General features: G+C 37.1%; 1 protein-coding gene across 1 annotated transcript; it reads left to right on the plus strand.

Moving 5' to 3' along the window:
• The first annotated feature begins 315 nt into the window (after positions 1-315).
• On the plus strand, positions 316-1,263 carry LOC106838303 (vomeronasal type-1 receptor 3-like). The gene has a single exon (XM_014852315.3). The coding sequence runs from the start codon at positions 316-318 to the stop codon at positions 1,261-1,263; it is 948 nt and encodes a 315-aa protein (XP_014707801.3).
• The last annotated feature ends 14,310 nt before the right edge of the window (positions 1,264-15,573 follow it).

The raw sequence follows: 15,573 nt of genomic DNA on the forward strand, positions 1-15,573 counted from the left end.
TAATTTTCTACTTCTTTCCTCATTGTGTTCTTTATCTTTTTCTATTTTAATTAGCAATTTGAATTAAACCTTCTGTATAATCTAATGCTATACTTTAAGGCTCTCAAGAATTACTGAAATCCAGTCTCTGGAAGTGACCTACCTTGGCCTGAAATACAGAAGAGTTGAACATTTCAATGCCCTTCTCTCACACTGAACTGTCAATTATTAGAATATTCTACAGGCTCCATTATTTATAATTTCACAATATATCCTATTTTGTTTCACTTGAAGCCTGGTTGACCTACTTAAAACATTTATAAAATCGATAAGAAAATGTTTCTAAGTGATGCATTTTGGGGGTTTTTCTTCATATCTCAAATTTGTATTGGGTTCCTGGGGAACTCATTGCTCTTCATGTTATATATGTACACCTTGTTAACTCAATCTCGGCTGAAAAAGCCCATAGATTTGATTTTCATACACCTGACATTAGTCAACGTTTTGACTATCATGTTCAAGTTGATACCAGATGCCGCGTCGTCCTTTGGAGTAAGGCATTTTCTGGACGACGTTGGTTGTAAGGCGACTTTGTACACATACAGGGTCACCCGGGGTCTTTCCATCTGTACCACCTCCCTCCTGAGTGTGTTTCAAGCCATCATTATCAGTCCCAGCAATTCTACATGGATGAGGCTTAAATCTGAAATCTCTACATGCATTTTTCCCTCTTTCCTCTTCTTCTGGATCATCAACATGCTCATCTATATCCACATCATCAAAACTGTGGAAGCCAATCGCAATGCCTCATTTGTTGGTTCTGGGTATTTGCAAGTCTACTGTCAAACCAATCAGCTGGAACACCACCGTTCAATGGCATTTATAACTGGCATCATAATTCGAGATCTCCTCTTTTTGGTCCTCATGATGTTGTCCAGTATCTACATGGTGAGTCTGCTCTACAAACACCGCCAGAGAGCCCAGCATGTTCACAGCCCCAGCCTGTCCTCCCAGACGTCTCCGGAAATCAAAGCCACCCACAATATTCTTTTGCTGCTAAGTTGCTTTGTTTTCTTTTATTCCTCAAACAACTTCATTGCCCTTTATTCTTTTTATAGACCTGAGAAAATCCCGAGACTGGAGAGAATTACTGGGATTCTTTCATCAGGCTACCCAACTGTCTGTCCTTTTGTGCTAATGAAAAATAATAAGATTACCTTCAGATTTACTTCTTTCATTTCAAAGATGAGACCTATCTTTTCTCGAAAAATGGTCAGTAGATGATCTGACACCCACAACTTCATTCAGCAAGAGAGAAATCTCTTAAATGCTTTATACAAAGAAAAAATGCCATGTGGCTATTGAATACTGGAAATGGATCTAGTATACTTGAGATGATCTGCAAATTTAAAATTCACACAAATTTGAAGTCTCGAATGAGTGCATAAATATCAAATTAATGTTTCATATTACTTCTTTACACTGTAATAATTTGGGTTAACCAAAATATATTAAAAATACATCATTAGAACTAACTTTATTTGCTTGGTTTTGCTTTTTTTAATATGTAGCTGCTGGAAAATTTAAAATTACATTTGGGGTGTCATTTATATTTCTATTAAACTGTAGCATTCTAGGGAAAGTCATTTATCTATTCAACAAATGTGTATTGCATGCCTTAGGTATTCCAGGCACTATTTTTAGCCAGGGCATAATTACTGAGGAGATTATATAGAATGTTTCTGCTGTAGGAAAAACATAAGTGCATGTGACAGAGCTATAAAAAATAAAGCAGGTTATGGGGTCGGCCCCCTTGCCGAGTGGTTAAGTTCGCGTGCTCTGCTGCGGCAGCCCAGGGTTTCGCCAGTTCAAATCCTGGGTGCGGACATGGCACTGCTCATCAAGCCATGCTGAGGTGGCATCCAACATGCCACAATTAGAGGGACCCACAACTAAAAGTACACAACAATGTACCAGGGGGCTTTGGGGAGAAAAAGGAAAAAATAAACAAATAAAATCTTTAAAAAAAAAAAAACGAGAGCAGGTTAAGAGAATTCGGGATGCTTGGAGTTTCACTCCTTAATGCAAAGTACAAGACAAGTGTGTGTCTTTCAATGTCTGTGTAAATCCATCCATAATAATAACTCCACTCATGCTATGCTCCTGTATGTGCTATTTTAGATCCACTCTGTTCTGATACTTTCAATTAAATGGGACTCTTAATTTTCAATAATTCTTCACTAGAAATAGCCTTACACTTTCTCCATCTACTGTGGTGCATTTGACAAATAGATGTAATCTGTAAATTCTTTGCACAGCACCACTTCCCATCATTTTTATTTTCTGCCATTTTGAGGTCTCTGTTCTATTTAACTCATTGTTTGATTAAAGTCCCCAGGGATAAGATCTCTGCAATAAGTACTTTGAATATTTGCATAAATTGTTTTCAGCACGACTGCTAGATTCCACCTTGCTCAGGGGTAGGGTTCTTTGGCTTACCACTTTTCATTCAGTAGTTCACTTTTCTGCTGTCTTCCAGCTTTCCCTGGTGCATAAAGATATCCAACACCAAAACAATGCTTTTCCCTTGAAGAAACTTAGTTTTCTCAATGACCTTTCAAAATCTGTACATTATAATTAGATAAACTTTCATAGACTCTAAAGACTGTTACCTAGATAAGAATACAATGTGTTTTCCATTGCTGCTTTCGTCCAGGATTTGGTTTGCATATGCAGCTCAAGTGCTCTTCAACCGAGGAAATTATCTTCCATTATTTAAGGATTATCTTCCCTCCACTAGTGTTTTTTTTTTCCTGAGGAAGATTTTCCCTGAGCTAACATCTGTGCCAATCTTCCTCTATTTTGTATGTGGGTCAGCACCACAGTATAGCTGCCAACGAGTAGTGTAGGTCCACGCCCAGGAACTGAACCTTGCCCAATAAAGTAGAGCACACCAAACCTAACCACTAATCCACAAAGCCAGACTGTTCCCTCTACCAGTTTTGTTTTATCCATTTGGAGTTCTCACTCTTCCTTAGCAGATGTGCGATGCTTCTTGGATAGGTGCCCACATCCCTCTTTAGCCTTGTTCCTATCATGGTTTTCATCTCTCTGATCAACACAATTTGAAGTTTTTCTTTTTCCTTGAGCTTCCAAACCCAATTCAGGTTTAAGCATCGGGCATCCTCTCCTTCAAATGTATCTACGGACTTTCTTCTTAACCTTTTTTTATTCGGTAACAAATATGCCAAAAGGAGCCAGAAAGAGAGAGAGGAAAAGACAGAGAGACAGAGAGAGAGGGTCTTTGGTTCTGATTGCATTGAAGTTGAGGGTGGAGGCCTATGTTTTCACCCATTTACTCTTTATTGGTGAATTTAAAACATAAGAATGAGAATTTAAAGTGCAGGAAGAGAGAAAACAAGTGACCCAAAAATCAGTTATTGAAATCAACCAAGATCCCTAAAACAAAAAAGTCTTGGAGTCAGGGGGCACAGCTCCTTATCAAGTGGGGTGGCTGGCAATGTGATCTTTCCAGATACCCATGTTCAAAGTGCATGCCTCTTTGCAGTGGATGCCTCAGCAACCAAAGCTTAAATCAGGCACTTACATTACAAGAAAGAAAGTCAAATTTCAGAGCTTCCATTGCAGCCATTTAATTCTCTCTTCAGCACAATTTTATAATTACCTCTGTAGTCACCATTCTTAATTTGGAGTGTCATACGCCTTTAGACAAGCTGATGAATATTCTTACAAAATATTTCACAAGTTCGTATGAACTCAACATGATAATGTTATGAAGTTTATAAACACCCTGAAAATATGCAAAAGATCTCCTGTAGGTCCTCAAATCCCTGGATATAAAACCAAACTGAATACAGTATCCTTTGCAAAAGGCTCCCTCTGCTTGATACCTACATGGGGGCAGGGGAAAATCCCCTTTTACCTTTCTAGTGTTCTTATGGCTGGACTAATACTGAAATTGATACAAAATCAGATTATCAGGACAAATAACTCAGTTTATTATGTACCTCTTCAGATCATAGAGAAATGATGCATGGAGAGTGAACAAAGCAGAGAGTACAGATAGACAGACAGACAGACAGATAGATAGATAGATAGATAGATAGATCTTTTACACAAAGAAACAATAAATTTGTGAGGAATGACAAGACAAAGAAACTTAGATTCAAGGTACATAATTAGTAAGGAATTTACCCAGAGTTTAGGCATGAGGCAGTAAATTAACAACATTTGTTTATGCAGGCTTCTTGGAACTAAATTCTATAGCTTTGCCAATAAGGATGCCAGGAGAACACCTTCACATGGGAGAATTAATTCCTTCTTGCAGGGGGAACCAAGACAAGAGGGTCATAATCCCCTTTTATTTCCTTCTCAAGTAACTTTGACTTTAAAATATTCACTATGCTATTGTGGGATATATCATGGTGGGCTGCCCTTGGCCCCAACAGTTCCGTCCTCTGAAACTTCCCTGGAGATTTCACATATTAAGTGTTAAGCTATTAGATTTTTCCATGATTTCATTAAATTAATCTTTTGGTATAAAAATAGGTCAGTTCGATTAGACAACTGTGCCTCACTTCAAAAATCAGTGCTGCAAGTCCACTCCAAATTTAGGCCTATGTTACAAGAAATCAGGTATTTAATAAGAGGCATTTCTATGGAAACAAAGGGCAATAGTTGGAGCACATTGAAAACCAGTTTCTGAACCAGTCAGGGAGATTTCTAGATGTCAGGGTTGAAGCATCTTTTGCAGTTTGAAATGTCTCTGATGATGTCATGGGGTGTTCAGATACACTTTCTGAGTGACTTACTCAGCAATAGGTGTGAAGGTATGTAAAGACAGGCTTCTGTGGTGATCTTGCTTAAGTTTATATCAATTTTTTCAGCTTCACTTTGAAGGGCTTCAGGGGAAAAGGGCATCTTTTTCTCAATAATTACAAGTCAAAAATGGGAGAAAAATTGGAAATGTTAGTGTGAAGAGTTATAGCCAAATATTTGAGGTAATCAGAAGAATTTAGGATCCAGTCCAGTTTTAAGGTAAATAAAAACTTCAAGGAAAATTAAAAGCACTAGAATCTAATATTCACTGTTACATGTTATAGTTTCTACTGAAACATAATTTTATCTCAAAAATCACACTTATTTTGTCAGAAATAATCAATTAAGACTACTTTGTTTTCAATATAAGTCTACTTTCAATAAACTTGGTTTAGTTTACATAAGTACAGCAAGAATAGCAATTAATCATATAGGCTCTTTTCAACTGCTTTGCTAGAACTTTTCATAAATCTCCAGACTGAACTTTTAACAGCCTCTCAAGGCTAAAAAGCCAAGCCAACTATTCCACCTGAAATACTGATAGTTTTGGGTGAATTCCTCCATTCTTGAGGCTCCCAACATATCTTTGAAGATCTTGCACCTGCCAGGAAGTGACTTTCTTTACACAGCTGGTTAGGCTGTTGGGAGCCCTGTAAGTAAGCTACAAGGCTTTTTTTTTCATGGGATTTTCCTGGTTTCTTAGAGTCAATCTTAATTCCTTAAAGCTGTTTCATATATCTGAGTTGAAGCATATTTCTCAAGCATACACTTCCTGGCAAAGCCTAGGTAATATAACCAATGTTTCCAATTGTGTTCTGTTACAAGGAGAATAGATTTTTATTTAATTTATGCAAACAAATATATTGTCATAAAAGAATAACAGTCACTGAGAGTTTCTGAATTCTAGGGGTTCGGGTAGGGAGAAAAATTAGTTGTTTCAAGTCTGCTTATAAATGTATAATTCACCAAATTGCTAAGTCATAGATAAATTAAGAGAAAAGGGAAAAAGAGGTTTTCTTAAAACTGGAAAAACAAAAGATTAAAGAAACAGTAATCATTTATTAAAAAGTCATAAAAATTATAATAATCTTCATCAGATAATTCGGTCCCATGTAATTAATTCTTTTTCTGCTTAAATTCAGTTTTTCTGTTAGTTCTGTCAACTTTGCCTGATGATTGGACAGTAATCATTCCAAAAAGTTTGCAAGGCTTTTGTTAAAGCTTTTATAATTTGCCCAGTGAAGTGGGTGCCTCCATCACTGGAGACTGTGGAAAATATTCCCCAAGTGGGAAACACATTTTCTAACAGTTTCCTTTTCCACTGTGAGGGCATCAGCTTTGGGGTAGGCAAGGCTTCAATCCATCTGGAAAACATACATAGAAAAATAGGAACATGTTGATAACCCATACAAAGTGACAGCTGAATGAAGTCCAGCTGCAGGTGCTCAAAGGACCAGAGGGAGGAGTTCTGAGCCCACAGGGGACAGAAATATTTTTTCCTATGGTAAGTAAAAGAATGTAAAAACCAAAAGTGGGGTTTTCCAGGTCGTTGGGAAGGGCTAAGTGTCTGTCTTGGGTTTCCCATAGCCCTGATTGCACATTTAATTTACACCTATTGTTTACCCATCTTAATTTCCCTGATTCAGGAACAGACTTTTGACATGTTATAAGGACACCAAGATGACAGCAGTCTGTCAATGAGGGATCAATTTGGTTTTTTGGGAAGAAGTAGAATGAATTTCCTCCCCAGGTGTCATTACATTTATGAATTCTGTTGTTGCTGCCTTTGTATGAAAATCAGCTAAGCGATTTTCCTGATACATAGTGTGAGCCTCAATTTTGATGACAGATGAACTTTTTTACCAGAACATTTTGGACTTCCAGGAATTTCATATAATTTCTGGAATTCTTATAACACATACTTGTACAGATATGACATCCAGAAGACTTAACATTATTTCTTATTTGATAATACTTTGCATGTAATTTAACATGTCAAGCCTAATTCATTAAATATCCCCATTTTTATAAGGAGAGAGAAAAAATCTTTTGAGATGTTTCAGACATCTCCTCCCACAAGGGAGGAGAGCAAGAGAAGAAGAAAGGAACAGAGAAGAACTACTAAAACACTCAGAAAAAAGTAACAAAATGGCAATAGGTACATATTTATCAATAGCTATTTTAAATTTCAATGGATTAAATGCTCCAATCAAAAGGCGTAGAGGGGCAAATTTGATTAAAAAAAGAGACCCATATATATGCTGCATACAAGAGACACACTTCAGACCTAAAGACACTCACAAACTGAAAGCGAAAGGAAGGAAAAAGATACTCCATGCAAATGGCAAAGAAAAGAAAGCTGAGGCAGTGATACTTATATCAGACAAAATAGACTTTAAAACAAACACAGTCACAAGAGACAAAGAAGGGTACTACATAACAATAAAGGGAACAATCCAACAAAAGGGTATAACACTTAAATATCTATGTATCCAACATAGGAGCACCTAAATATACAAAGCAATTGTTAACAGACATAAGAGGAGAAGTAGACAGTAACACAATAATAGTAGGGGACTTTAACACTCCACTTACACCAATGGATAGATCAGCCAAACAGAAGATCAAGAAGGAAACATTGGCCTTAAAGGACACATTGGACCAGATGGACTTAGTAGATATATACAGAACATTCCATCCTAAAAACATAGACTACACATTCTTTTCAAATGCATGTGGAACAGTCTACAGGATTGATCACATGTTAGGCCACAAGACAAATCTCTATAAATTTAAGAAGATTGAAATAATACCAAGCATCTTTTTTCACCACAAAGGTATGAAACTTGAAATTAGAAAATCAGGAAATCCACAAAGATGTGTAGACTAAACAAAATGCTACTGGACAACTATTGGGTCAATGAAGAAATCAAAGAAGAAATCAAAACATACCCAGAGACAAATTAAAATGAAAATACGACATGCCAAAATCTATGGGATACAGCAAAAGCGGTTCTAAGAGGGAATTTTACAGCAATTCAGGCCTACTTCAACAAACAAGAAAAATCCCAAATAAACAATCTAACGGTGCACCTAAAGGAACTGGAAAAAGAAGAAGAAACAAAGCCCAAAATCAGTAGAAGGAAGCAAATAATAAAAATTAGAGCATAAATAAATGAAATAGACATTTAAAAAAAGAAAATATCAATGAAACTAAGAGCTGGTTCTTTGAAAAGATAAATGAAATTGACAAGCTTTAGCTAGATTCACCAAGAAAGAAAAGAGAGAAGTCTCAAATAAATAAAATTAGAAATGAAAGAGGAGAAATTACAACAGACACCTCAGAAATACAAAAGATTATAAGAGAATACTATGAGAAGCTATATGCCAACAAATTGGGTAATCTAGAAGAAATGGATAAATTCTTAGACTCAAACACCCTCACAAAACTGAATCTTGGATAAACAGAGAATTTGAATAGACCAATCACCAGGAAGGACATTGAAACACTCATCAAAAACCTCCCTCAAAGTAAATATCCAGGACCAGATGGCTTCCCTGGTGAATTCTAGGAAACATTCACAGAAGCCTTCATACTCATGCTTCTCAAACTCTTCCAAAAGTTGAAGCAGAGGGGGAGCTTCCCAACTCACTCTATGAAGCCAACATTACCCTGATTCCAAAAGCAGACAAGGACATCAAAAAAGGAAAATTACAGGCCAATATCACTGATGAACATCAATGAAAAAATCCTCAACAAAATACCAGCAAATCAAATACAACAATATATTTAAAAGATCATACACTATGATCAAGTGGTATTTATTCCAGGGATACAGGGATGGTTCAACATCTGCAAATCAATCATCATGACACACCACATTAACAAAATGAAGAATAAAAATCACATGATCATGTCAATAGATGCAGAGAAAACATTTGATGAGATACAACATCCATTTATGATAAAAACTCTGAATAAAATGGGTATATAAGGAAAGTACTTCAACATAATAAGGCCATATATAACAAAAACACAGATAACAGCGCTCTCAATGGAGAAAAATTGAAATTTATCCCTCTAAGATTAGGATCCAGACAAGGATGCCCACTTTCACGATTTTATTTAACATAGTATTGGAAGTATTAGCCAGAGCAATCAGGCAAGAAAAAGAAAGAAAAGGGATCCAAATTGGAAAGGAAGAAGAGAAATTGTAACTATTTGCAGATGACATTATTTTATATATAGAACATCCTAAGGAATCCACTAAAAAACCTTAAGAAACAATAAATGAATATGGTCAAGTTGCAGGATACAAAATCAACATACAAAATTCAGTTGCATTTCTATATACTAACAATGAAGTAGCAGAGAGAGAAATTAAGAATACATTCACCTTTACAATTGCAACAAAAAGAATAAAATATCTAGGAATAAATTTAACCAAAGACGTGAAAGACCTGTACACTGAAAACTAAAAACATGTTGAAAGAAATTGGAGAAAACACAAAGAAATGGAAAGCTATTCCATGCTCTTGGGTTGGAAGAATTAGCAAAGTTAAAATGTCCATACTTCCTAAAGCAATCTACAGATTCAATGTAATCACTATCAAAGCTCCAACAACATTTTTCACAGAAATAGAACAAAGAACCCTAAAATTTACATGGAACAACAAAAGACCCCAAATAGCCAAAGGAATCCGAAGAAAAAAGAACAAAGCTGGAGGTATCACACTCCCTGAATTCAAAATTTACTGCAAAGCTATAGTAACCAAAACAGCATGGTACTGGCACAAAAACAGACACACAGATCAATGGACTCGAATAGAGAGCCCAGAAATAAACCCACACATCTATGGACGGCTAATTTTCAACACAGGAGCCAAGAACACACCATGGAGAAAGGAAAGTCTTTTCAATAAATGGTGTTGGGAAAACTGGACAGCCACACGCAAAAGAATGAAAGTAGACCATTGTCTTATACCATGCACAAAAATTAACTCAAAATGGATTAAGGACTTGAATGTAAGACCTGGAAACAATAAAGTTCTAGAAGAAAACACAGGCAATACCCTCTTTGACATCGGTCTTAGCAGCATATTTTCAAGTACCATGTCTGACCAGGCAAGGGAAACAAGAGAAAAAATAAACAAATGGGACTACATCAAACCAAAAAGCTTCTGCTCAGCAAAGGAAACCATCAACAAAACAAGAAGACAGCCTAACAATTGGGAGAAGATATTTACAAACCGTGTATCTGATAAGGGATTAATATCCAAAATATACCAATAACTCATACATCTCAACAACAAAAAACTAACAACCCAATTAAAAGATGAACAAAAGATTTGAACAGACATTTCTGCAGAGAAGATACACAGATGGTCAACAGGCACATGAAAGGATGTTCGACATCGTTAACTATCAGGGAAACGCAACTCAAAAGTACAATGAGATAGCACCTCACTTCCATCAGAATGGCTATAATTAACAAGACAGGAAACAATAAGTGTTGCAGAGGATGTAGAAAGAAGGGAACCCTCCTACACTGCTGGTGGGAATGCAAACTGGTGCAGCCACTAAGAAAAGCAGTATGGAAATCCCTCAAAAAATTAGGAATGGATCTACCATATGATCCAGCTATTCCACTGCTGGGTATTTATTCAAAGAACATGAAAACACTAATGCATAAAGACACATGCACCCCTATGTTCATCGCAGCATTATTCACAATAGCCAAGACTTGGAAGCAACCTAAGTGCCCATCAAGGGACGAATGGATAAAGATGTGGTGTATTTACACAATGGAATACTATTCCGCCATAAGAAATGATGAAATCTGGCCATTTGTGACACCATGGATGGACCTTGAGGGTATTATGCTGAGTGAAATAAGTCAGAGGGAGAAAGTCAAATACAGTATGATCTCACTCATAAGTAGAAGATAAAAAAACAACGACAAACAAACACATAGCAACAGAGATTGGATTGGTGGTTACTAGAGGGGAAGGGGGGAGGGTGACAGGGGTGATTAGGAACATGTGTGTGGTGATGGATTGTAATTAGTCTTCAGGTGGCGAACATGATGTCATCTACACAGAATTCAAAAATGTATAATGATGCACACCTGAAAGTTATATAATGTTACAAACCAATGTTACCACAACAAAAATAAAATAAAAATCACAAAAAAAGAAAAACAGAAGTGCACATAATAAGTTATAAAAAGTAGAACAAGTGAGGAAAATTGAAAGTACTAAAAGTTTCACTCCTCAGTATTGTCAAAAAGCAAATTTCAGTGTCAGCCTGGTGGGGTAGGAGTTAAGTTCACATGCTTTGCTTTGGCAGCCTTGGGGCCTTGGGCCCAGGTCCTGGGCATGGACCTACATGCCACTGATTAAGTTCTGCTGTGGTGGCATCCCACATACAAAATAGAGGAAGATTGGCACAGAGGTTAGCTCAGGGCCAATCTTCCTCAGCAAAAAATAAATAAATAAGTAAACAAATTCCAACTGAGTAAATTTTAAAGATCTTATTGGTTTTTCTCAATGATTCATGAATTGGGCAGCAGACCATCTAGCAGATAGAAAGGAGCTCCGAGGAGCTGTATGAAATGAAAGACTTTTACACGCAGAAGAGAGCAGGACAGGGAAGTCATACTAGCCAAAAGCAGATTGTTGGCAAGGTCACCTTCCTTTAGGGATTGGGGGAGGTCTGTCAGGTAGATTACCTCACTAGTGCTGATTTGGCAATCCCAGGTTGACTGGTTTAAGATTCCGTTGCTTGGACAGGTTGAAACTCTAATTAAGTCACATGTGGAGTCCTCATGTGGTGACTCCATTTTGGGGCCTGTTGCCTCATTTCTCACAATTCAAAATACAATGCAATCATGTGTCTCTCTACGTCTGTGTAAATTCATCCATAATGATAACCCATCCCATGTTATGTTGATATATTTGTCATTTTAGATCAAATCTATTATGATAATTTCAATTAAATACTCTTGTAATAATTCTTCATCAGAAAGGGCATGACACTTTCCCAGTCTATTGTGTTTGGTCCACGCGCTTTAAACATATTTAGTGTACAAAATTTTTCTCAGTACCATTTTCCTTCATTTTCATCTTCTGCTGTTTTGAGGCGTCTGTACTATTTAATTCAGTATTTAATGAATTCACTGTTTAATGCACTGTTCAGGTCCTCAGGGATATGATTCAATTGATATGTAGCTTGATTCCCTGTGTATCTCTTTTTCACATTGGCAAAGGGATCTTACCTTGCCAGGTCATATGACTCTTGGGCATTAGTCCCTTTCATTCATAGGCTCTTAACTGCTTTCCACCGTTTCCCAGCATTTCACAGTGCAGATAACGTAGCCACTACCAGAACGATGCTTTGAAGAAACTTGGTTCTCTCCATGAGATTTTCAATTTGTGGTTTATCCTGAGATCAATGTTCATAGATTTTATAAAATATTTCCCATATAAAGAGAGGTGGAGTTTAGATTTTAGATTTACAAAACTGTTGCAAAAATAGTAGCGTTCGTGTTCAAGGCTTCACCTACCTTCCCCTGTTAGCCATCTATCATCTTTGGGGAAGTATCTATCTAGATCTTTGCCTCATTTTTTATTAGATTGTCTGTTCCCTTATTGTTATGTTGTAAGGTTTCCTTTTTTCAGATTCATTGAATTATACTTAATATACAGAAAATTCCACATATTTGACGTGTACATTTTGATGAGTTTGGACCTATGCATACACCGGTGATACCATCACCACAGTCAAAGTAAATAAACATATCCACCACTTCTAAAAGATTTCTTATGTACCCTTGCTTTTTGCGTGTCTTGTAAGAACACTTAGCATGGAGATCTATCCTCTTAAAAATATTTTAAGTATTTAATACAGCATTGTTAACTCTTTGTACTATGTTACACAGTGGAATTCTAGAACCTAACCATCTTGCAAAAGTAACTGTACACTCGTTGGTCAACAACTCTCCATTTCCCCCTTCCCTATCCCCTAGAAACCACCATCCTATTTCATGTTTCTGTGAGTTTACTATTTTCCATATCTCATATAGGTGGAATCACAGTATTTATCTTTCTGTAGCTGACTTGTTTCACTTAGCATCACGTCTTCCAGGTCCATTCATATTTTTGTAAATGGTTTCCTTCTTTTTCAAGGCTGAATAATATTCCACTATACACATATATCATGTTTTCTTTATTCATTAATCTATGGATGAGCATTTGAGTTGTTTCCAAATCTTGGTTATTGTGAATAAAACAGCAATAAACATGGAAGTGCAGATATCTTTTCAGTATTCTGATTTCCATTCTTCTGCGTACAGACCCAGGAGTGGGGTTGCTAGATCATATGATGGTTATATTCTTAATATTTTTATGAATTTCTATATTGTTTTCCATAATTTCTACACCATTTTACATTCCCACCATCAGTGTACAAGGGTTCAAATTTCTCCACATTGCCAACAGCTACCTTTTGTCTTTTTGACAATGGCCATCCTAACAGGTATGAGGTAATGTCTCATCACGGTTTTTATTTGCGTTTTCTCTGATGATTAGTGATGTTCAGCACCTTTTCAGGTGTCTGTTGGCCGTTCATCTGTCTTCTTTGGAGAAATATCTACTCAGTGAGTTGTCTATTCAGATCCTTTGCTCACTTTTAAATCAGGTTATTTGGCTTCTTGCTATTCAGTTGTATAAGTTCCTTATATATTTTAGAAATTAATCCCTTGTCAGATATATACTTTGTGAATATTTCCTCCCATTCTGTAGGTTGCCTTTTCACTTTGTTGATTGTTTTCTTGTCTATGAATAAGCCTTTTGGTGTGATGTAATTCCACTTTCTATTTTTCTTTTGTTGCCTGTGCTCTTGGTGTTATATCCATGAAATCATTGCCAAGAACAATGTCTTAAAGATTTTCTCCTATGTTTTCTTCTAGGAATTTTACAGTTTCAGATCTTACATTTAAGTCTTTAATCCATTTCCAGTTGACTATTATGTGTGGTTTAAGATAGAGGTCAACTTTCATCCTTTTACCTGTGGATGTTCAGTCTTCCCAACACCATTTGTTGAAAAGGCTATCCTTTCCACAGTAAGGGTTCTTAGCAAACCTGACAAGATCAGTTGCCCACGTGTGAGAGTTTATCTGGGGGCTCTCTATTACTTTCTCTTCACTTCTATGTCTCTTTTGATGCCAGTACCAGACTGTTTCAGTTACTGTAGCTTTGTAATATATTTTTAAATCAGCAAATAATGCCTCTAACCTTCTTCTTCTTCCTGAAGATCGCTGTGACTATTCTGGTCCTTTTCTGGTTCCATATGAATTTTAGGATTGTTTTTTCAATTTCTGAAACAAAAGTGCTGTTGATATTTTGATGAGAACATCAATTCTGAACATCATTTGTGTAGCATGGGCAATTTATTTTTACTAGCTTTTTTGAGATACAATGGACGTATAACACTGTGTAAGTTTAAAGTGTACAATGTGTTGATTTGATCTGTGTCTATATTGTGAAATTATTACCACAATAAGGTTAGTTAACATATACATCACTTCAAAAAGTTACCTTTTGTGTGTATGTGTTATGAGAACTTCTAAGATCTACTCTCTTAGCAACCTTCAAGTATACAATAGAATATTGTCAACTATAGTCACCATGTTGTACGCTAGATCCCCAGAACTTCCTCACTTTTTATTGAATGTCTATATCCTTTGACCACCTTCACCCATTTCCCTCAATACACTGCCCCTGGCAGCCACTTTTCAACTGTCTGTTTCCATGAGTTTATTTTTTTTTTTTAGGTAAGCTTTTTTCAGTGAGGAAGATTGGCCCTCAGCTAACATCTGTTGCCAATCTTCCCCTTTTTTTCTTTTTTCTCGCCAAAGCCATGTGCTGGGGCACATGGTTGTATATCCTAGTTGTAGGTCATTCTAGCTCTTCTTTGTGGCATGCATCCAGGTTCTGAGCCAGTGAACCCTGGGCTGCCAAAGTGCAGTGGGCAAACTTAACCACTCGGCCATGGGCCAGCCCCTATGAGTTCATTTTTTTTTTAGATTCTACATATAAGTGAGATGATATAGTATTTGCCTCTATCTGACTTATTTCACTGACCATAATGCCCTCAAGTTTCATACACGTTGTTGTTACAAATTGCAGAATTTCCTTCTTCTTAATAGATGAATAATATTCCATTGTATATATTTGCCACATTTTGCTTATCCATTCATTCTTTGAAGGACACTTAGGTTGTTTCCATGTCTTGGCTGTTGTGAATAATGCTGCAATGAACATGGGAGTGCAGTTTATCTGGTAGCATCTGTGGGCAGATGAGGCTATCAGGGTCTGTAGTTGGACAAGGCTCTCCTCATGCTCTGAGGTTGGGGAAGGTGGGGTGCCACAAGCTGAGCTCCATGGATGGGTGGGCCTCTAGCTGTGCTTTCCAACCCAATGATGCTGCTGGCTGTACCCTGTGCTCATGCATGGTTGTAGGTTGGTCCTCACAGTTGGACAAGGCCTCAGGCAGTGCTCTGAAATCAGGTTGGGTCATAAGCCATTCTCCTGGTTAGGCAGGGCGGCAGAGTTGACTTTGTGATCAAGGAGGTCACTGGCTGTATTCTGCTATTGGGCTAGTTCACTGGACTGGTTATCTGGGAAGGTGTGGCCTCCAGAATAACCCCAAGGTTGTGGAGGGCTTCAGACCGTGCTCCACCATGGGGAGGGTCA

Source organism: Equus asinus, chromosome 26 (assembly GCF_041296235.1).
Source record: "Equus asinus isolate D_3611 breed Donkey chromosome 26, EquAss-T2T_v2, whole genome shotgun sequence".
Taxonomy (NCBI): Eukaryota; Metazoa; Chordata; class Mammalia; order Perissodactyla; family Equidae; genus Equus; species Equus asinus.